Source organism: Lemur catta, chromosome 13 (genome assembly GCF_020740605.2).
Source record: "Lemur catta isolate mLemCat1 chromosome 13, mLemCat1.pri, whole genome shotgun sequence".
NCBI lineage: Eukaryota > Metazoa > Chordata > Mammalia > Primates > Lemuridae > Lemur > Lemur catta.
In genome coordinates this window covers 77527355-77549872 of record NC_059140.1, presented here as the reverse complement: position 1 = coordinate 77549872, position 22518 = coordinate 77527355, and the positions used below count along the sequence as shown (strand labels likewise).

At 40.5% G+C, this 22518-nt stretch overlaps 1 protein-coding gene across 2 annotated transcripts in view; it reads right to left on the bottom strand.

Annotated features, from left to right (window-relative positions):
* TNFRSF19 (TNF receptor superfamily member 19) overlaps positions 1 to 22518 on the bottom strand; it is an 81988-nt gene that overhangs the window by 40873 nt on the left and 18597 nt on the right. For both annotated transcript variants that reach the window (XM_045567024.1, XM_045567023.1), the window contains exons 3-4: positions 22144 to 22254; positions 5285 to 5463 (exon numbers count right to left, since the gene is read on the bottom strand). In XM_045567024.1, coding sequence (XP_045422980.1) covers positions 5285 to 5463; positions 22144 to 22254 — 290 coding nt within the window. The remainder of the gene's footprint in view (positions 1 to 5284; positions 5464 to 22143; positions 22255 to 22518) is intronic.

The window sequence follows — 22518 nt, the reverse complement described above, 5'->3', positions numbered from 1 at the left end:
TAAATTTTACTCCTGGCTTTCAGACAGCTAGTGCAAAACGACAACAGAAAACCACCCTGGATTTTACTTAATCACTGCTTGATGAAAGGCAGAATATAAATACACCTCATAGACCCAAGTTTTTCCCTGACAGTGAATTTAACGAGGAACTTTTAATTGAACTGAATCCAAATAACAGCAGTTAGCCTAATGAACACTGAGTTTGAAAACTGCTCTTTTAAGAAAACGTGGTTATAAATCATTAACTCTTCAATCCATGACCACATTTCTGCAAGGAGATGGCATACCATCGTCCGGCTCTGGTTTTATAATGACCTCAATTCACCCGAGGTTCCCGTGTCTTGGATAGCACAAGCAAGGAAGTGCGTCTGTCCCATACTGATGACGGATGGATGACGACTGGTTCTTGCCTGTACTTTCATTGGTACCTTGCTTCGTACTGGTTGGTCAGGCGCTATGCCTGTTTCTCGGCAATCCACAGTGACGGCCCCTTATTTGAAATTGGACAAAGGCTAATGGCAAGATGAACTGTTAGGGTAAGGGTCTAGATTGCATAAACAGTGTCGGGGGTGCCAGGGAGCACCCGGGGAACAGAGGGGAGCTGAGCAAGAGGATGAGAAAATGGACCGAGGCAATGCAGGCAGCTTTCAGAGCAGGGGGCTGATGCGGACAGGGCGAGGATGGAGGGGACATGGATGGGGGATGGCACAGGCTGTCCTCGTGCTTAGTCCTCAGTCACGGAAGCCCCAGGTGAGGCCTCCTAGTGAAACCAGACACCTGCCGAAGCGTGGCTGCGCAGAGGGGCTGCTAGGTGAATCCTAGCCCTTTGATTTAGAAGCTGGGTGACCTTGCACATTTATCCACTCTGAGCATCAGTTTCCTCCTTTGTAAAGTGGGATGATATTAATCCCTGCTTTACAGAATGGCTTTGACATGGAGTGCTTGGCACATAAGTAAGTGCTCAATAAATGTTAGCTGTCATTGCCACGAGAAGCAGCAGGGAGCTGCCCGGGGCCAGGCTATTCTTTCAGGGCTGATGTCCAGTCCCCCTGCACAGGGACAGGGTGGGGCATGGGGGGCCAACAGAGGAGGCTGGAGGCCCGTCGGTCACACTTTGAAAAAGTCATGCAAAGCTTTCCCTGGCTCCCAAAACCATTAATTTGCACTAATGTCCAATATTTATTTAGTGTTTCTTATGGCCTGGGCACTGTGCTGGGCACTTTACATGCCTCGTAGCCTTAATCCTTTTAACAATTCTGCAGGTTTGTACCATATGAGATGATCATTTTAAAGGTGAGAAGAATGCGTGTCAGAGAGGTCAAGTGACTGGTCTAAAGTCACTGAACGCGTTTGGGAACAAAGACACCCTGAATCCCCTCTCCAGAATGACTCAAATTGTGGGCACAGGAGACAGGATTTCCACACCCCCCCTGCTGCTGGGGAGGGAGCAGCCGGCGTCCTGAGCCTGAGGCTGAGGCTGCAGGGGTGCAGTGGCACCGGGGAGAGCCACGCCCGCCAGAGGCCTGGCTTTGGCATCATTTTTCTGGAGGCAATATGCATTTTGTGCATTTCTTTCTGCCTCAGTTTTCCTATCCGTAAACTGGATTTTAACTATTTGCCTTCTTCACAGAAATATAGTCATGTGTTTATATAGTCAAGCTGGAAGAGTACTTTTAACACCTGCCGAAAAGACCTGGGTAAAAGCCCCTACGTAGTTACTGTCTGCCTCATACACTAACGTTGGCTGAGAAAGGATGGAATTTTAAACTAATCATAGAAATAAACTGTGAAACATCATTCAGATGTCCATTCATTTATAACTTTCCCGCACCTAAGTATTTACTTAAAGAATGAGCAACCACTGTAGACCCTAAAGCAGGGGGCTCAAATGACGACGGGGGCAGCATGAGGAAGCAGGCATGGCGGGGGCCGGGAGACCTGCTCTCACACACTCCGGCGGCACAATTCCGTGGGCTCCTCTTCTCTCCGCCAGAGGAAGCGTGTAGATGCGCACGGACATGCTTTTATCAGAGAATGGGAGAAAACCAACAGCAGAGATGTGCTGTTTGTACTCAGTTCATGTTCCTCAGTTCGATCTGCACAAGATCAAACCTTGGGTAATGATGTTCACAGATATCACCACAGCTCTGAGATTATAGGCCGTTACTTTTTTTTAAATGACTGATTTATTGAGATATAATTCACATACCATACAGTTCACTAATTTAAAGTGTCCAGTGCAATGGTTTTTAGTATATTCACAGTGTTGTATTACTGTAACCACCACCACAATCAATTTCAGAACATTGTCACCACTCGTGACTTTTAGCAATCACCTCCCATTCTTTGCAACCCCCTCCAACGCCCAGCCTTACACAACCACTAATTTACTTTTTGTCTCTACAGATTTGCCTATTCTGGACATTTTATATAAATGAAATCACGTAATACGTAGCTTTTGCGACTGGCTTTTTTCACTTAGCACAATGTTTTCTAGGTTCATCCATGTTGTAGCATGTGCCAGAATTTCCTTCCTTTTTATTATTGAAAAATATTCCACTGTTCAAATATATTCCATCTGGTTTATCCATTTGGGCTTGTCTTAGTCAGTTTTTTGCTGCTACAGTAGAATACCACAGACCGGATAATTTATAAAGAACAGAAATTTACTTCTCACAGGTCTGGAGGCTGGGAAGTCCAAGGCCAAGGCCCCAGTGTCTGGTGTCTGGGCAGGGCCTTCTTGCTGTGTCCCTGGAGGGGAGGAATGCTGTGTCCTCCCATGGCAGAAGGCAGGAGGGCAAAAAAGGAACAAATTCCCTCTGTCAAGCCCCTTAATAAGGGCACCTTCATGAAGGGAGGAACTGTCACAACCTAATCCACTTTTAAGGCCCCACCTCTTAATACCCTCACATTGGCAACATCTGGATTTTGGAGGGGATACATTCAAACCACAGCAGGGCTGTTTCAGCTTTTTGGTATTGTGTATAATAGTGCTATGAACACTAGCGTACAAGTTTTTGTGTGGACATAGGCTTTCAGTTCTCTTGGCTATATGCCAGTAGAACTGTTAGGTCGCATGGTAACTCCACATTGACGTTTGTGAAGAAACGCTAGACTGTCCCCTTTGACATTGTCACCAACAGTGTACGAGGGCTCCAATTTCTCCACCTCCTCACCAACACTCGCTATTGTCTGTCCTTCGGGGGGGGCAAAGTATGTGGCTTTGATTTGCATTCCCTTGATTATTAATGATGTTGAGCATATTTTCATGTATTTATTGGCCATTTGTATATCCTTTCTGGAGAAATATGTATTCAAACTCTTTGTCCTTACTTTAATTGGATTATTTGTCTTGTTATTACTGAGTTGTAAGAGCTCTTCACATAGTCTAGGTAAGATAGTCCCTTATCAGATATATTATTTGCCAATATTTTCTCCCATTCTGTAAGTTATCGTTTTGCTTTCTCAAAGGTGCCTTTTGAAGCATAAAAGTTTTAAATTTTGATAAAGTCCAACAGAGCTATTTTTTCTTTTGTTGCTTGTGTTTTTTGGTGTCAGACTGCTACTTTTTGTAGCTCCTTAGGTGCTGGGTCTCTGTCCAAGGTCATTCTTGACCCCCTGGGCTATTTCCTACCCTGTTTCTGCCCTTCACACCCAAAGCTTTATCTCTCTCTCTGGCATCAAGAAAATTACCCCCACCCCAGGCATCTGCTCAAAACCATCCCGATCTTGTGGTCAAGTCCAGTTAAGAGTCTTCTGTCTGTAGTGCCTTAGAGCATGGCTTTTGATGTTGGTCCCTGGATAGGACTCCCAGCTCCACCACACACGGGATAAGCAATCTTGTATGAATAACCTTAAACCTTGACAAGATCAGTTTCTCATTTGTAAAACACTGTGAAAATTATAGAAAATGATTCATGAAAAGCACTTAGCCCAGTGCCTGGTACATCATCAATAACAAATGTTTGCTGCTCCTGTAATGCTGCTGTTTCACACCTTTGCAGAAAGCCCTGGTTTTGCAGCTCCAGGAATCCTGGTTCCTCTCTCTTCTGTTTGTGGTCAGTAACACTGGCTGCACTCTGTCCCCACTAAGTTACCTACCATTCTGCTTTGTTTTGTTCCCTGCTCACCTAGTGGAACAATGCCTCGGCCCTGCCTTGCAGACCGTCATTCCTGCCCCGAGTCTAGCTCTTTATCCAGACTCCATCTTCAGCTGTCTGTCTTATCTGACATATCCGTCCAGTGGTTCTTGAGAAGCACTTACAACTTCAGAATTCCTTCTCCTGGGCTTGGCGCTCCACCTAGTCCAGTGTGGACTCCATGGCCTGGCTGCCTCTTCCATGTGTCCACTGAAGGCTTTCTGGCTCACACCTGCCCGCCCCCTCCCCTCCCCTCACTGCCTCTCCTCTACTCCACCCTTCTCTCCGCCTGTCCCTCCCTCCACCACTTGGCAACTTCTCACACACCCCAGGTTCATGCCCACCTTAGGGCCTCCCCCCTAGAATTCCGCTTGCCCACAGTGTTCTTCCCCACATAGCTGCTTGGCTAAGGGCCTCATCTCCTTCCAGTCTTTGCTCAGCTCTCACCTTTGCAATAAAGCCTGTCCTGATTACCCAGTTAATGCCATCACTTGCCCATGCATCACCCACGAAGCCATGCTAATTGCCCTTGTCTACTTCAGGGTTTCTTTTGTCCATAGCAATTATCATCTTCCATCTCTCTGTACAATTTACTTCTTTGTCATTTACTACTTAGGTATTTTTGAAAACTCTATGAGGATATAAGCTCTACGTGGGCAGGGATCTCTGCCACTTTATTCTCTGACACAGCCCGCATACCTAAAGCAACGCCTGCTAGCTGCTGGGCAAACATCCGCCGAGATGGCTGACTGGCGGTGACTTGCCCTTCCCTGACATCCTCACATGAACGTCCTCACAGGATCACTGGCTGCCCTATGCGTTTACGCTTCTGTGAGCTGCCTGTTCGCTTTTTTGTCCATTTGTCCGAGTTTTCTTTTTTATTGATTTACAGGAATTCTTTAGATTTCCATGACAATCACGCTTTGTCAGTAAGCCTGTCCATCTGGTTTATGACCAGTGCCTGTCGCAGTGCGTGGCACATGGCAGGCACGGAGAATCCCGTGGTGAGTGTCGAGACAAGAAGTCTGGAACACAGATGTCCTCAGGTTAACATCCGTGTGCATTCGAGTCGGGAAGGGAACAGGAAAAATGCCTTCTTAAAAGTTAATTAAATCATCAGTAGGGAAAGAAATCGCCCTACTCACCCTGGCAAGCAGTCCCCACAGGTGGCATCGCTGGTGGCTGAACAATTTGCCTTCTGAAAGCGGTTCACCAGCGCACAGTCCAGACACGGCTTGCATTTCTGGAAGCCCCAGTCCTCCTTGAACCTGTGCGGCCGGCACGTCACGCACTGTGCATCCTCCCCATAGCCGAAGCCACATTCCTGTGGGGATTAACGGGCAATAGAAAGCTATTCAGACCTCGCAAGCGTGAAAAAGGAAAGACCGCTGGGATGAAACAAAGACCTGGTCTAATAATTACCAAGTGTCGGCCTTCCTAGACACAAAGGCCGCTCTTTCAGCAAGTTCAAATGTGTCTTCCACTGCTAATCATCTCTCTTACTACGATAAGTATACTTAGTCATCCACTTTACTCAGGAAGCCATGAGCATGGGCACAATAAAGGGGCTCTCGGGCTCCCACTGCTACGGTATTGCCAGCATATGGCAGAATTATGGCACTCTCTTCTCCTCCAATTAAGCCAGTCATGTGAACGCTCAGAAGCTCAAGCCAGTGAAACATTCGGCCACTTACTCACTTTCCAAGGCAGAAAATAAATACTTTGATATCAAGGGTGATATTTTCAAAAATAAGGATAACTGCATGAGAAATTCACAAGCTGACAAGTCTAGAAATCCATCCAATAGAGAGCTCCTTGAAATGTTCACCAATTTGATATTTCCTGAGAGAAGAAGGAGTCCTGCATACATGCTGACTTGCTGTTGAGACAAACTCTATGGTACGAAAGCCTCATATTTGTCTAGATTTGGACATCGGAACAGCGCTGTTCTCCAAGGATGGACAAAACAGATGGCTTTTTGACCTACATTTGATCATTTCCACAAGTTCATGAACTCAACAGACTATAGCACATCACATAATGCAACCATAAAAAGAAGGATGTGGATATGTATTCACGACACTTTAAAAAATAAATTATAACACAGAATTAGAAGTATAATTTCATTGCCTTCAAAAGCATTCATAGCAAGTACCAACATTTATTGGGTGCTTTCTCTAAGTGGGAACTTTATTTTTTTTTTAATTTTTATTTATTTATTTTTCAGAGACAGGGTCTTGCTACAATACCCAAGCTGGTCTTGAACTCTGGGCTCCAGTGATCCTCCCACCTCAGCCTCCCAAGTAGCTGGGACTACAGGCATGAGCCACCGCGCCCAGCTTACACCAAGAACTTTACACACATTATCTCAATCATCCAGACAGAGGTAGTGGTAGAACCAGGGTTTGAACCCACACAGTCTAATCCCAGAGTCAGACTTCATAACCACTACACTATAGAGCCTGTCAGGTACTTCTTACATATATATTACACATCCATAGGAAGATGTCTGAAAGATTCCATACTCAGGTTAACACTGGTTATCTGTACTTTGTGATGGCTTCTATAGAACACTAGCCATTTAAAAAAAAAAAAAACAGCGGCTTAAGAGGAACAAGAGGGGTGTCCACGTAGGCAGCAGGCTGACTGAACCCACAAAAGTGGGCTAGATGCTACAGAGGGAGGAGGGCTCAGATGAAACCTCTTAGAGCCTCAAGGTTCTTCCTTTGTAAACCCTGGATGCTGGAATGCAAGTCCCAGCTAGTTGAAAATCTCCATTTTCTATACAATTTATATATTTTAATTTCTTCATCCATATTTATATACAAAATCAATTAAGCAGTACTTGTTGGTGAAAAATTAAATCAAAACCAACCCAAAGGATAGTACTGCCTGTCCTTAATAAACTACTCAATAAAAGGTTCTAAGTGATCACTTCAATCTAGATTTTTCTACTAATTAACTCATTCACATTTTGGATGAGCAATACCTTCTTTACTCCTCTCAATTATTCTGCCTGTCTTTCAAATGTACATCTTGAACATGCACGACAAAGAGTTGGGGAGAAAAAAAAGTGCAAGGTCAACCTCCTTCTTAATCCTGAGTGCTTGAGCTACACAATATTCTAAACCAAATGCACAGACAGGAGAGAGAGAAAGAAAAGCATTTGATCTAAAGAACTGATTCACAAATTAGAGTTTCTTTGAAATTGTTAACAGGGATTATCTCTTTTAGGGGAGGGGAGGTTAGTAGAATTATGAGGAGGTGTCCAATTTTTATAATTCTGCAGTACGTAATTTAATTTTTGCAAAAGCATCTGTTACTCTTGTAATCAGGAAAACAATCCAAACACATATTCAAAAAGAATTTCTTTGGACATGTGCTAGGTCTTTGTGGGGAGGTCATTGTTCCTCTGGCTCTGAGCTGGAACAGCTGTGTTTTTGCTGAGCACTTTAGTTGCTGCGTGCATGCAAAGGCTTTCTGTAAGTACGGAAGAGAGCCTCCCACTCCCAGAGTCTCCTGGGATCAAAGTGCAGTGCACGTGACATTCTGGGGGTGGGCACCGCATTGTTCACACGCTAAGCATCTCCGCGTCAAAGGTTCATGCAAGAGCAGAGTGTTTCAAAATCATGCTTTGATCCAGGCAGCTTGAGACTGTACGAGTCTCATGTACAAGTTAAAACATGACAAAGAAGGAAAGAAAAAAGGAAGAAAGTAGAACGGAAAACAAAGAGAAAGGAAAATGCAGAGAAAGAGGTGCATTAACTGGGAGTATATATTGTCTGAATTCTTTTTTTCAAGCTAGGTTGATACAGGAGAAAAAGTATGTACTTTCCCACATTAGATCCAAAGACACATGAGTCTGAATGTCAACTCTGCCGCTTGTTGGCCAAGTTATTCTAGGAACTCTCTGACCCTCAGTCTCGTCATCTGTGAGATGGGGATAATAATACCTGACCTACAAGGTTGTTGGGAGGAATAAAGGAAAAAACATACAAAGCCTCTATATTCTAAATCAAGCACAGAGTGAGCATTCATTAAATAAATTATACCTATGGATATTATTATTTCAGATTTTCTACAACCCAACAAACCAACTTTCCTGATTCAAGTCTAATAAAGCTTCACTGGGAAACAACGGGCTCTTCAGACCCCGATTCCTTCTAGCTTACTTGAAAAATACCACCTTGCATTTAAAACATTTTTATTGAATAAAAATCTTTCCAAAATAAATCACAAATATTTTTAGTTAAAAAAATTTTAAACAGTATACAAAGTACAATTTAACCTGCTCTCCTTGATTCCACGCTCATTGTGCTGCAATACCAGGCCCCGTGTCCACGGGCAGCTCTGCTGTTTGAACACCCGCCCCTGGCAGGCAGCTGTCGCGCCGCCCAGCTAACTCTCCCTGTCTCCAGCAGTTCACTTCCTCCCTCCATTGAGAAACCAGATAAGTGATCCAAGCAGAAATGAACTTAAAAGAAATCTAAGCAGGAGTTTTGAAGGTTTCATCTCTCTTGAAAAAGAATGCATAGTTTCACATGGGGGAGGTCTTTGTGCTTATTTTTTGATTCCTGACTGTATTACAGAGTTTGTACTGCACACAAGGACCATTTTGACCAGATGCTCTTGCCATATGTCATTCTATGTCATTTACATGTCATTATATTTTTTTGAATGAGCATTTCATGACAGTGTTTTCTGTTAGGTTGGTTTTGGTCCGTTCTACTCGTATATTGGACCAAATCATGTATAGAAAGAAAACAAACCCAGGCTCCAAATGTGTCCTATTTTTGCCTCCGTTATCTGGATATCAACTTACTATTTCTGCTTAGACTTGATATGTTTTGGTGGCAGCAACAGTAACGTTCAACAAGGTGGGTTTAGGTGAGAGGTTGAGACAAAGCTTTGCATCCAACCCTATTCACAAAGTTCACAAACCTACTGAGCATACACCAAACACTCTCCCGGAATGTTTGTAGAGGTTGCTTATTCAGAGAAATTTTATTTGAAATATATTTTCTCTAAAGTTTTTAACATTTTCAAAGAGATATTAGAAAACCAGCTTAATGTTATTTTTAAGCTATTAAAATAGCTTGCAGTTCATGATAGTCTAAGAAATTAATGAAGTGACCATTACATGATGAATTAACTAGAAACCCCAAATTAACGAGAGATTCAGAGAAGTTATTTCCAAGGAATTAAATTACAGTATAGTGCCCATGGCAGCAACCACTTTTTTTGAGTTGATTGTCATATTTCTAACGCACCATAAACATAGGCTCTGTAATTATTTGTAATCCAGGCTATAAAGTCAACAGCATATAAATATTAAATTACCCCCAATATAAATGTCTACTTTGATGTTTTTATTTCATTCAGTAAAACCAGGTGGTTAAAATGCCTTGAAATCTTCCCCATTAAAATGTTCAATAAATAACTACCACGAGGAAAAAGAAAGGCAAAACCGCCCGAAGGGAAACTCAGCAGCCTCAGGCCCGTGGGGATGTTGGTTAGCAGAGTGAGACTGCGCCTTTACAAACTTGTGTCCCCACCCTGGCTAGAGACCACTTCTTCTTTCTTTTTATCATTTATATATTGGAAAACAACTACACAAAGCTAGTATACCTTTCTTCCCATCCCTAGCTCCCACCTTCTTGCTCCCTGCAACCAGGCACGCACTAGCACCAGGCTTTGGGTAGCCTGCCAGAAACACCTCACTCGTGTGTGCCCATGTTTTTAACACACTCTTCTGCAGCTGTTTGCCTGCTCAAGGCATCTTGGAGAGTGCGCCACGTTGGCAGATGGAGCGAGTACCCCATTGTAGGGACCCGGCTGGCGCTGTTCTTACTCATCACTGCACCCCAAGTGCTGGGACAGTGGGTGGCCATGTATGTTTGGTCAATTGCATCTGCATTGATCCGATGACCTAACTGTGCAGCGAATGAAAACAGCATCAAATCTTTTGTTTTTTTCCCCCACAAATGTTGGAAAGAAAGGGGTAATTTCCCTAGGTATGCTATTCTCTGCAGCAGGCAGACACGTAAGTAAATAAGGAAATGGCTATGTTTGAGTATAGCCTTCTGACAAAGACTCTCTCCTTGACCAAACTGTGGACAGGCTCCTCTGAGCCACTTTCCTAGTGGGCCCTGTCCTCAAGTGCCCAGTTGCCCAAGAACCCTGCTGAATAGGTTTAGCCAGAGCTCGCCATCCTCTGTAAGTGGTCACTCTCAGAATGTGATTGTTCCTCATCCCTCACCACCCCCCCCCCCCCCCCCCCCCCCCCCCCCCGGTGCGGTCTGACCGCCCTGGCCCATGTTCAGCAAGAATCCCCTTCACCCTGACATTTCTTCTTACCACTTTCCGTCCCCCAGCCCCACACTGCTCCTTGGCTGTAAACCCCCACTTGCCCGTGCTGTACTCGGAAGTGAGCCCAGTTCTGCACTGAGGTTTCGGCTCCCCTGCTGCAATAGTCCTGAGTAAAATCTGTTGTACCACTTTACAGCCCAGCGCTGGGTTTTCTTTGACACTTTCCCGGTTGCACTAGAGCTCTCCCTCCCATCATTTCCTACGAAGGACTGTGTGTGTGTGTGTGTGTGTGTGTGTGTGTGTGTGTGTGTGCGCGTGCTTGGTGAGGGGAGGGTAAGTGGGGGGTGGAGCACAGTAAGTCTGTCATTGGCCTGGGCTTCAGCGTTAGGTATATGTATTTTACCTTTATAGAGCATGGTCTGCCACGCAGCCTATCAACGGTAGAAAAGCATTTCTACTTTAAAATACCCCATGGTATTTTATTTTTGAAATTATGACCTGGTACCTTAAAAGCTGGAGGGAAATACCTCGCACTTCCGTGAATCCCTGAGAAGACCTTTTTATCAATAAACTTTAAGGTGGGAAAATATCTACATGGATAAAATAATAAGCCAATTTTTAAGAAAGTATCGCTATAGGTTTCCTACTTACTTCCTAAAATCGTACATGAAGTGAACAAGCCTTGGCATCTGGCACCTCTCTCCATCTCTCCTTTCCAAAAGCCTGGTACATTACAGGTCGGTGAGTAAGAAATAAAAGCTTGCTGAATAAACAAATGGATGAACAAATATTGTTTAAGGCAGTGTTTCCTAAAGATTTGCTTTTTATTTTTTTTTAATTCTAAGGAGCAAAAGCCTGTGAGGGCCACAGCAATGGCTCCCCCTTGGTAAGGTTGCTGGGGTGGGCGGGGGTGGGTGGGGTCTGGGTGTGTGGGGTGAGCAGCCTTCCTTATCTTGGTCCCAAGGCAACAGAGGGCTGGACCCAGCTGGGCTGCTTCCACCCAAGCTGGCGGCAGCAGTAGCTCTGTCACTCTGCCCAATATTTTTAAGCCACATTTGGTGGTTTTCCAGTAGCGAAATGACTCAAAGTAAACAGTCCCCAAATCCCCTTCTCTCTTTTCTCCCTCTGTAAATCCAGCATTTAACAAAAACACACGCGGGTCCCACCTACAAGTTTGGGGAGCATTTAGTTCCTCAGACCACAAGGAAGAAGTTCACAGACCCTCCTCCTTCAAGAAACACATTCTGGGGCCTCAGGTCAAAAGCACTGTTTATTTTGTACAGCCACTAAGTCATTAACTTTGGTTCTTTGAACTTTAAAAGTTAAATGTTAAATTTCAAATTTGGATGGAGAAGAAATTATTTGTGGAGAAAACCTAGGGCACACAAATGGAAATGACAAATTAGATTTATGTCGCCAGTACTTAGAAATCAACTTTTTAATTTCCTTTAATAAAACAACACCAAAGAGATATTTCCCTCCAACTTTCAGTTTATGAAAATCTGTACTTGAGTTTTTTAGAGAAAAATTACAAGCGAGAGCTTGTTAATATCTGCCAAACACCAACCACCAGGCTCAATCAGGTATAATTAAACACAAAGTGAGCAACACTGCAATTAAATGGCAGAAATGAATCTTTTTTTAATGCTTGTAAATTACATTAATTTTTTTCTCTTGGTGACTTTCTTTATAGGGATGAAAATAATTTTCAAAAAAGCAGACCTCTTTAAAACTAAGAAGCTGGACATAACCCCACATGGAGGAAAGTATGTTGTTGTTTACAAGAGTTAATTTTTTTACATTAACTAAAGTCATCCCAATAATTGGTTAGAAAAGCTTACTTTGAAAACCCTGCCAGAGATGTGAAGCCTGTTTCAAGTGGTTCATGCAAAAACTAGTTTCCTGATTTACTGCTGTGAGGCGATCATGTTAAAAGCACATTGTTGGCATTAATACCCGGGGAGGGGGAGGGGCTGTGGCCTGGCGAATTCTAGGCAGTGAGAATTAAAAGTCTGATGCAGCTACCTCGGGAAAACAAAAATCATCCTCTCCCACATATGCCAAAGCTAGGCTTATTTTCCTGAGCTGAAAGGGTGCCCGATAACCAAGTAACACCCTTGTACACATGTATGGCTCAAAACTCCAGCAGGTACTGCTTATAGAGCAATAATATTTTGCATTTTTTGACACTGAAAAAGGAAAACCGTTCTCAATTGCCTTTCTCATAAACTTTCAGAAACCAGATCTTGTAGTGAAAGAGAGACAGGGTAGCATGGCTCAACGGGATAAAATCCTCAGTTTCCAAATGGCTCAGTGACCTGTCATACGTTTTTCTAAATGTATGGGTAAGCTAACTTTGAAGCCAAATTACTACAAAGAACCTAAATGAGAAGAGATGCTGCCTGGGAGGGAGAGGGCTAATGAGATGCTCCTGCTCTGAATGCCACACAGGGAACGTCATCTGGCGCGAGGAGCATGGAGGAAAGGAAACAGATGGGCCTTCGGGAGCCGGTGGCAGGGTGGTTAGGAGGAGGAAGGAGAGGAGGAAGGCTGCCCAGCAAGGCAGCTCCTGCGGTCCCCATGCATTAGGTCCATGGGATTTGGATGTCCCCTTGTTTTAGAAGTTGGTCCTGAGCTGTAATCTCTGGAGGAAAGTTCATTGTTTGAGAGTTGCACTGTCCAGTACGACAGCCATAATATGGTTTCATTTAAATCTAATAAAATGAAATATAATTAGCAATCCTATTCCTCAGTGACACTAGCTAGCCACATTTCAAGTGTTCAATAACCTCAGTGGCTAGTCGGTCCCATGTTGGACGGTGCAGACAGAGACCCCCACTGCAGACAGTCCTATCAGAGAGCGCTGTACCAGGGCGTTAGCAACTCCAGAAGGAGATGGTTACCCAGTGGCTCCCCTCAGCCCCGCACTGTTACTTATTAGCAGTGACAACGAACAAATCAATTAACCTCTGTGTCTCAGTTTCCCTGTCCATAAAATGGGGGTAATTGTACTCCCTATTTGAGCCATATGTTGTAAGGATTCCATCACTTAATACAGGAAGATCACATAGATAGTACCTAGCTCATTATATTAAAGGTTAGCCAACATTAGCCATTTTGGTTACATAGTATATATTATGGAAAGATAGTACATATTTGTTGCATTAAGAGATGTCCTTTACAGGAACATAACTCAAAATATCCAAGGTGAAAGGTTAAAATAAGTAATCTTTTAAAAGTAGCCAAAGAAGGGAAGGGTATCATTCGAAGGAAACAATAGTATTAGTAGCCCTGGAGCAGCTACGCAGACTTCTTACTATCTAATAATTGAAAGGACGTGAAAAGAGGCTGGGACCCACTGACCACACACCACAGGTGGGCACAGTGTCCCCAGGAATGGGATTCCAGAAGCCCCAGCAAGCCCGGACTGTGACTGCGTGTTTTAAATGGTAGAAACCTAAGTAACAATGGGAAAGTAAGCCCAGACACCTTGACAAAAAAAAAAAAAAAAAAATAGTACTTCATGCCTTCCAAAGAAAATAATAATTAGGAGTAAAAAAACCACAGATGGAAAGTTGAACAACACCTGCTTACCCAAAGCATTTCTACGCTTTACTTTAAGACACGGATACATTTGTAATCAAAAGAACCTCATGACCCACAGTATGCTAATTTAGACAGAGAACTGATAGAAGACAGAAGTTTTAAGTTATGTTTAATACAGTGAGACAAGTATGGTAACAATGTTAGAGTAAAGGTTATTTGAAAGCTCTATGTCAGGTGAAAATGTACTTTTAAAAAATTTTTAATACAAACAAAATTTTAGTTGTGCATATCAATAATCTGATGTACTTTTTCATAACTAACTTTAAAATGTTTTGTTTACTGTGCTTTCAAAATTTCAGACAACACAGGTAACCAAAATTACAAGCCTCAGTTAAAAAGGTAAGGGCTCTCAGACTCATTCGTTTCATTACAAATTAAAATGTATCCCTCCAGACCACATATTTAATATCTCAAGGTTTAAAAAAAGATTATTTATAAATGTAGTTGTCTGACATTTTTTTAAAAAGCTTAGTCATAGTCAAAAGAATAAATTTTCCCTTGATTTGTAAAACTTGGAAGTGATAATTAATCAGCTGAATATAATTATTAATTTAAGTGATTTATCTGATTTTAATCTACTCATAACTTATTTTTCTTTCCTCTGAAAGATACATTATTGCTAAAGACTTAAAGGCGCAACGGGAAGAAGAAACCGCAAATTCATGAATGGGCCATTTAGAAATTTCTATCCCCAAAGGAATTGCTTATACAAAGTTCAAGCTCTTCGCCTTGATGAGTTAAGTGGGAAATAAAAATATATTTACATTTTCATTTGTATGTTGGCATCCTTTACCTCTCCAATGTTTTGCATCTTAGAGCAGGAGTAAGGCTCAGTGGCTGATTTTATTTACTATGAGTTAAAATCAAGATAAAAGACTTGGCAAAATATATTATTTATCATACACACACAAATTCATTAATTTTTATATTACTAGATTTGTGTCACTTTTTTTCCCAAAAATATTTAAGGTTGACTGACTTGTTCACTCCTTGAGCAGTCATGCACCACGTGTATATTAGGAGCTAGGTGCTCTGTAGACACTAGGCTTGAAAAGCTGAATGGCATAGGTTGCCTGTCTCAACATGGACACCTCTGGGCAGTACCGTGAGCCTTAAGAATCTAATTTTTCAGCGACATTACTGCCTTTACTGTTATTGCTTCTCATTCAGTTTGTCCCGATTTCTATTTTTTTTCCTGGTCTCTTTTTAATGAAGAAAATTATAATAAATATTGAAACAGAAATATTAATAAATAAAATAAGTACATAAAGGCAAAACTGTTAGGGTTGCTTTCCTTTGGTTGCTTCCAGTGTAATAGGGTTGGGCCACTGTTTCAACACCCAGGGAAAGCTGGGCACCGTGGCTCACACCTATAATCCCAGCACTTTGGAAAGCTGAGGCGGGAGAGTCAAATCACTTGAGACCAGGAGTTTGAGACCAGCCTGAGCAACACAGTAAGACTCCATCTCTATATAAAACTAAAAAAAAATTAGCCAGGTGTGGTGGCACGAGCCTGTAGTCCCAGCTACTCAGGAGGCCGAAATGGGAGGATCCCTTGAGCCCAGGACTTGGAGGTTACAGAGGTTACAGTGAGCTATGATCTTGACACTGCACTCCCACCTGGGTGACAGAGGGAGATCCTGTCTCAAAAAACAAAAAAACAACCAAAAAAAAAAAAAAAGAAAAAAACAACATAGGGTAAACGGCTATCCAGAGAAAAATATTTCTTCTGGATATTCATGGGAATATGAAACACAGAATCTGTTATCAGATAATGCCCTCAAAAGATGGATTTATTTTTTTCTGTTTATAAAGACTTTGTTTTTTAGAGCAGTTATAGGTTCACAGTGACATTGAGAGGAAGGTACAGAGATAACCCACATATTCCCTGCCCTCCCTCGCCACACGCAGCTTCACCCATTATCAACATCCCACACCAGGATGGTACACTTGTTACAATTCACAAACACATCACTATCACCTAGAGCCCATAGTTTCCACAGTAGGATTCATTCTTGGTGTTACGCATTCTACCAGTATAATGACATGCACCCACAATTACAGTATCGTACAGAATAGTTAAAAATCCTCTGTTCCACCTATTCATCCATCCTCCCCTCTATCCTTGGCAACCACTGATCCTTTTACTGTCTCCATAGTGTTGCCTTTTCCAGAATGCCACATAGTTGGAATCACACAGTATGTAGCCTTTTCAGATTGGCTTCTTTCATTTAGCAATATGCATTTAAGGTTACTCCATGTCTTTTCATGGCTTGATAGCTCATTTCTTTTTAGTGCTGAATAATATCCCATTGTATGGCTATACCACAGTTCATTTATCCATTCACCTACTGAAGTACCTCTGGGTTGCTTCCAAGTCTTGGTCATTATAAACAAAGCTGTTATAAACATCTCTGTGCAGGTTTTTGTGTAGGCATAAGTTTTCAGTTTCTCTGGGCAAATACTACAGAGCACAATTGCTGGGTTGCATAGTAAGAGTACATTTAGTTTTGTAAGAAACTGCCATACTGTCTTCCAAAATGGCTCTACCATTTTGCATTCCCACTAGCAGTGAAAGAGAATTCCTGTTACTCCACATCCTAGACAGCATTTGATACTGTCAGTGTTCTGGATTTTGGCCATTCTGATAGACATGCAGTGGTATTGCATTGTTGTTTAAATTTGCATTTCTCTGATGACATATGATGTGGAGCATCTTTTCGCATGCTTATTTGCTACCATATATCTTCTTTGGTGAGGTCTCTGTTAGGGTCTTTCACCCATTTTTTAATTGGGTTGCTTATTTTCTTATTGTTGAGTTTTAAGAGTTCTTTGTATGTATTTTGGATAACCATCCTTTGTCAGATATCTTTGGCAAATATTTTCCCCCAGTCTGTAGCTTGCTTTTTCATTCTCTCAATAGTGTCTAAAACAGGGCAGAAATTTTTAATTTAAATTAAGTCTAGCTTATTAATTCTGTCTTTCATAGATTATACCTTCGGTGTCAAATATAAAAAGCCATCACCAAACACAACATCTTATAGATTCTATCCTATATTATCTTCTGTGAGTTTTACAGTTTTGCATTTTACATTTCTTTTGAGTTATGTCTGTGTCTAGATTCATTTTTTGCATGTAGATGTCCAGTTGTTTCAGCATCATGTGTTAAAAAAAAAAAACTATCTTTTCTCTATTGTTTGTGTTTGCTCCTTTGTCAAAGACCAGATGACTGTATTTATGTGGGTCTATTTCTGGGCTCCTTATTCTGTTCCATTGATCTATTTGTCTATTCTTTTGCCAACACCACACTGTCTGGATTACTGCAGCTTTATAGTAAGTCTTGATGTCAGATAGTGTCAATCCTGAACTTTTTCTTCTCCTTCAATATTGTGTTGTCTGTTCTGTGTCTTTTGCCTCTTCATATTAACTTTAGAATCAGTTTGTCAATACCTACAAAATAACTTGCTAGGATTTTAATTGGGATTGCATTGAATCTATAGATAAATTTGAGAAGAACTGACATCTTGACAATCTTGAATCTTCCCATCCATGAACATGGACTATCTCTCCATTTATTTAGTTGTTCTTTGTTTTCTTTCATCACAGTTTTGTAGTTTTCCTCATATAGCTTTTGTATATATTTCGTTAGATTTATACTTAAGTATTTCATTTTCAAGGGTGTCAATGTAAACATACATTACTAAAAATATATACAAAAGCGGTTGACTTTTGTATATTAATGTGGTATCCTGCAATGTTACTATAATGGCTTATTAGTTCCAGGAGGTTTTCTGTTGATTCTTTTGGATTTTGTGTAGAGAGGATCACGTCATCTGTGAATAAAGAGAGCTTTATTTCTTCCTTCCCAATCAGTGTATCTTTTGTTCCCCTTTCTTGTCCTGTTGCATTAGCTAGGATTTCTAGTATGAGCTTTCAAAGAATGTGTATTCTTCTGTTGTTGGATGAAGTAGCCTGCAGGTATCAAATTATACCCAGCTGATTGATGGTGTTGTTGCGTTCAACTGTGTCCTTACTGATTTTCTGCCTGATGGATCTGTCCATTTCCGATAGAGGGTGTTGAAGCCTCCAGCTGTAACAATGGAGTCATCCATTTCTCCTTGCAGTTCTGTCAGTTCTTGCCTCACATAGTCGGATGCTCTGTTGCCAGCAGCATACACATTAAGGATTGTTATGTCTTCTTAGAAAGCTAACCTCTTTATTATTGTGTAATACCTCTCTCTATCCATGATAACTTTCTTTACTTCAAAGTCTGCTCTGTCTGAAATTAATATTGCTATTTCCACTCTTCTGATTGGTGTTAGCGTATCTTTCTCCATCCATTTACTTTTAATCTATATGTGTGTTTATATTTAAAGTGGGTTTCTTGCAGACAATGTAAGTTCGGTCATGTTTTTTGATTCACTTTGACAATCTCTGTCTTTTAATTGGTGCATTTAGACCACTGACAGTTCTCATTTGATATGGTTGGGTTAATATCTACCACATTTATTACTGTTTTCTACTTGTTGCCCTTCTTCTTTGTTCTTATTTTTGTCTTCCACTCCTTTTGTGGTTTTAATTGAGTATTTTATTATTCTACTCTCTCTTCTTTCTTAACATATCATTTATACCTCTTTTTTCACTTTTTTTAGTGGTTGCCCTAGAGATTACAATATGCTTCACAAATAGTATGATTACCTTGTAATAACAAAATAATTCAAATTCCTCCCTCCTGTCCCTTGTATCATTGCTGTCATTCATTTATGTATAAGCATATATATGATACATACATAAACATACTTAATCAAATACAAAGTTGCTATTATTATTTTGAAAAAAATTATCTGTTAGATAAATTAAGACAAAGAAAATTAACATTTTTATTTTATCTTCACTTATTCCTTCTTTGATGCTCTTCCTTTCTTTATGGGATCAACATTTCTGACCTACATTATTTTCCTTCTATCTAAAGGACTTCTAATATTTTTTGCAAGGTGGGCCAACTGGCAACAAATTTCCTCAGTTTTTATGTGAGAAAGTCTATCCTTAACTTTTGAAGGATAATTTCTCCGGGTACAGAATTTTAGGTTGGCAGTTTTTTTCTCTCAACATTTTAAATATTTCATTGCATTCTCTTCTTGTTTGCATGGTTTCTGAGGAGAAGTTAGATGTGATTCTTATCTCTGTTCCTCATAGGTAAGGTGTTTTTTTCCTTTGGCTTCTTTCAGGATTTTTCCTTTATCTTTGTTTTTCTGCAATTTGGAAATAATATGCCTAGGTGTAGGGGTTTTTTTTGTTATTTATCTAGCTTGGTGTTCTCTAAGCTTCCTGGATCCGTGGTTTGGTGTGTTGCGACATTAATTTGGGAAAAGTCTAAATCATTATTGTTTTAAATATTTCTTTGGTTCCTTTCTTTCTCCTCCTTCTGGCATTCCCATTATGCATATTCACATCTTTTGTAGTTATCCCACTTTTTCTTGCATATTCTGTTTTGATTTTTTTTTTTCAGTCTTTCTTCTCTTTGATTTTCTGTTTTGGAGGATTCTACTGATACATCCTCAAGTTCACAGATTCTTTCCTCAGCTGTGTCCAGTGTACTAATGAATCCACCAAGAGCATTCTTCATTTCTACTGTTGTGTTTTTTGATGTCTAGCATTCCTTTTTGGTTCTTTCTAGGATTAACATCTCTCTGCTTACACTGACCATCTACTGTTGCTTGCTGTCAACTTTATCCATTGCTGTCAACTTGATCCTTAGAATATTAACCATGGTTGTTTTCGATCCCTGTCTGATAATTCCAGTATTCTTGCCACACCTGGTTCTGATGCTTGCTTTGTCTCTTCAAACTGTATTTTTTGCCTTTCAGTAGTATGCCTTGTATATCTTTGTTAAAAGCTATACATGATGTCCCAGAACTGCTGTAAATAGGCCGTTAGTAATGTGGAGGGAAGGTATGGGGGGAGGGGAAGTGTTCTATAGTCCTGTGATTAGGCCTATGTCTTTTAGTGAGCCTGTGCCTCTGGACTGTGAACTTCACAAGTGCTTCTCAGGTTTTTTCACCCTTGGGTAGGACGGGATGGCTACAGCAGACTGGTGTTGGGTATCTCCCTTCCCTCAGGTCACTTGGGCTCTGATAAAGCCCCAGCAGGTCAGGCTCTGGTTTACTGGTTTCTCCTGATGGCAGTCACTGTTAAGAGAAACAGAGTGCGCTAACCTATTTCAAAGTGTTCCTTTTTCCCCTTCCCATGATGGAAGATGAGGGGATTTTTCTCTTTTATTTACTGTGAGAATCTGGTAGAGTTTCTGGAGGTAAAATGCCCACAAAAGCATGGGGCTTACTCTATGACTGGGTCCCCCTAGAGTCGTTAACTCTTACTTTTCCGTACCGTGGCCCCAGCAAGCTGTCGATGACAGCTCAGGTTTTCCTACCACAGTACTGGTTCCTGAGGAGGTTTCTCTACAACATATTGTGATTCCCTGTATCTGCTTGTCTGTCTCTTCCCTTTGGGGGAAAGCAGTTTTCCCTGTGACCTCATTTCTCTTACAGATCTAAGAAGAGCTGCTGATTTTTCAGTTTGTTCAGCTTTTTACTTCTTGTTAGGATGTAGTGGCAACTTCCAAGATCCTTACACATGGAATCAGAAACTGGAAAATGATCCTTTTAATACAGAAAACATTAAGGCTAACAGGACCTTGATCTTCTGGTCTGATTCTCTAGAAACTATTTTAAGGTGATTGTCTCTGCATTAAAAAAATGAAGGGAAGAGATCAATTTCTTAGAAATGGTTTACTAATCTCATAGAATTTGTCACGTTTCATTCAGATTTTTGTAGAGATTTGAGGAAAAAATAACTTTTGAGGAATAGAAGCTTCATCATTTACTTTCCTCTTTGGCATGATGGCATTTTTAACTACTTTGTTCATTGATTTTAGATATGTCAATCTGCTAGAAATGAATCTTTTTACACCCAGCATAGCAAAACCTGTCTGAAAACGCACATTAGTATAATCAACAGGGATCCAAAAATACCTGTTGAGATGCTACAGTTTGAAGGCCAGTCAGTTTCAATCCAAATGTAAAGCCTATGATACTGAAAGCCACCAATTATTTAACACAACAACCAGAAAGAAAAGCCATCCACCAGGAGCTACTTGTGGAATGCATCAGTCTCTGTTTCCTGCTGTTTGTAGATCATTGATCAGAAATCTATGAATGACAAGACTCAACTTTAAATAATGGCAGTCTGTAGGACAAAAGGACTTTTCTTTTAAGTCCCTTTAAATTAAAAGAAAAATCTATTGTTCCTTTTCTAACAGGAAAGCTTTGATGTTTTATTTAGAACAAAACTATACATCAATTCTCCACAACTAGTAACATCTTCAAAAGATCAGAAAATAAAGCGAATGGATGTATAATTCTGAACACTCACAAAAAAAGAAAGGTCCCAAGAACATCCAAGATTGTAAAATATGCCCTGCTATGATATACAGTTTTTTAAGAAATAGTAGTTAAAATGAATATATTTAAAGTGCTCCCGGGAGTAACATAGACTCACTGTGGTGAGATTAGTATTAATACTCATATTGTCAAAGGAATGTCCAAAATCCTGGTTTGGAAAAAACTGCTATCTTGGAACATCATTACTTAAGACACTCGTGGGCTCTACTTCTTGACTGGCAATGGTAATATTCATTTTAATAAAAAGAATGCCCAATAAATGGTAGCATTATCATTTTCTGTTATCAATGCTTTATTTTTAAATCTTCAGTAGAATTTTGATTCTTTTCAATTAATGCAAATAAACCTTAAAAATTCTATTCTTTCAATGAAATACTACAAACACTAAATTATACAAAACAATGACATTTCTTGAATTCTGGGTTTTAGAACCTATTTATTTCAGTAAGACATATGAATTAAAAGTATTGAAAAAGGAATTATATAATATTTGGCTAAAGTGACATAATGAACCAAGAATTCTATTGTGCTATCCAAAGCTTCATTAATAATTAACTAAAAGAATTTAGTTAAGAAGAATACATTTTATAGACATGGATATATAACTTTATCATGACTCTAATATGTACCTTAGACAGCTCCATGCCTGGCCCACATTGGTTGCAGAGAACACAATTTCCAGACCGATCCCTGAATTCTTGTTGTCTACAGTCTCCTGTTTCACAAATCACTTTACATGACTGGAAAAAAAAAATTTCACAAAATGTTATCTTAAAGTATGTTAAATTATACTTTTTTATAAGAAACAAACAGTATCGTCATTATTAGTCACATAATCACTAGATGTAAACATTAGTTCAGAGTGAGGTCAATTTAATTTTCACTATAAGAAGAAAAACCACATTCTGATTAAGTCAGTGGAACAAACTAATCAATAAGCCTAATTTCTTCTTTGTATTTCAGAGAATACTCATTTATTTCCTGAATGGGGTCTCCCTTTTCCT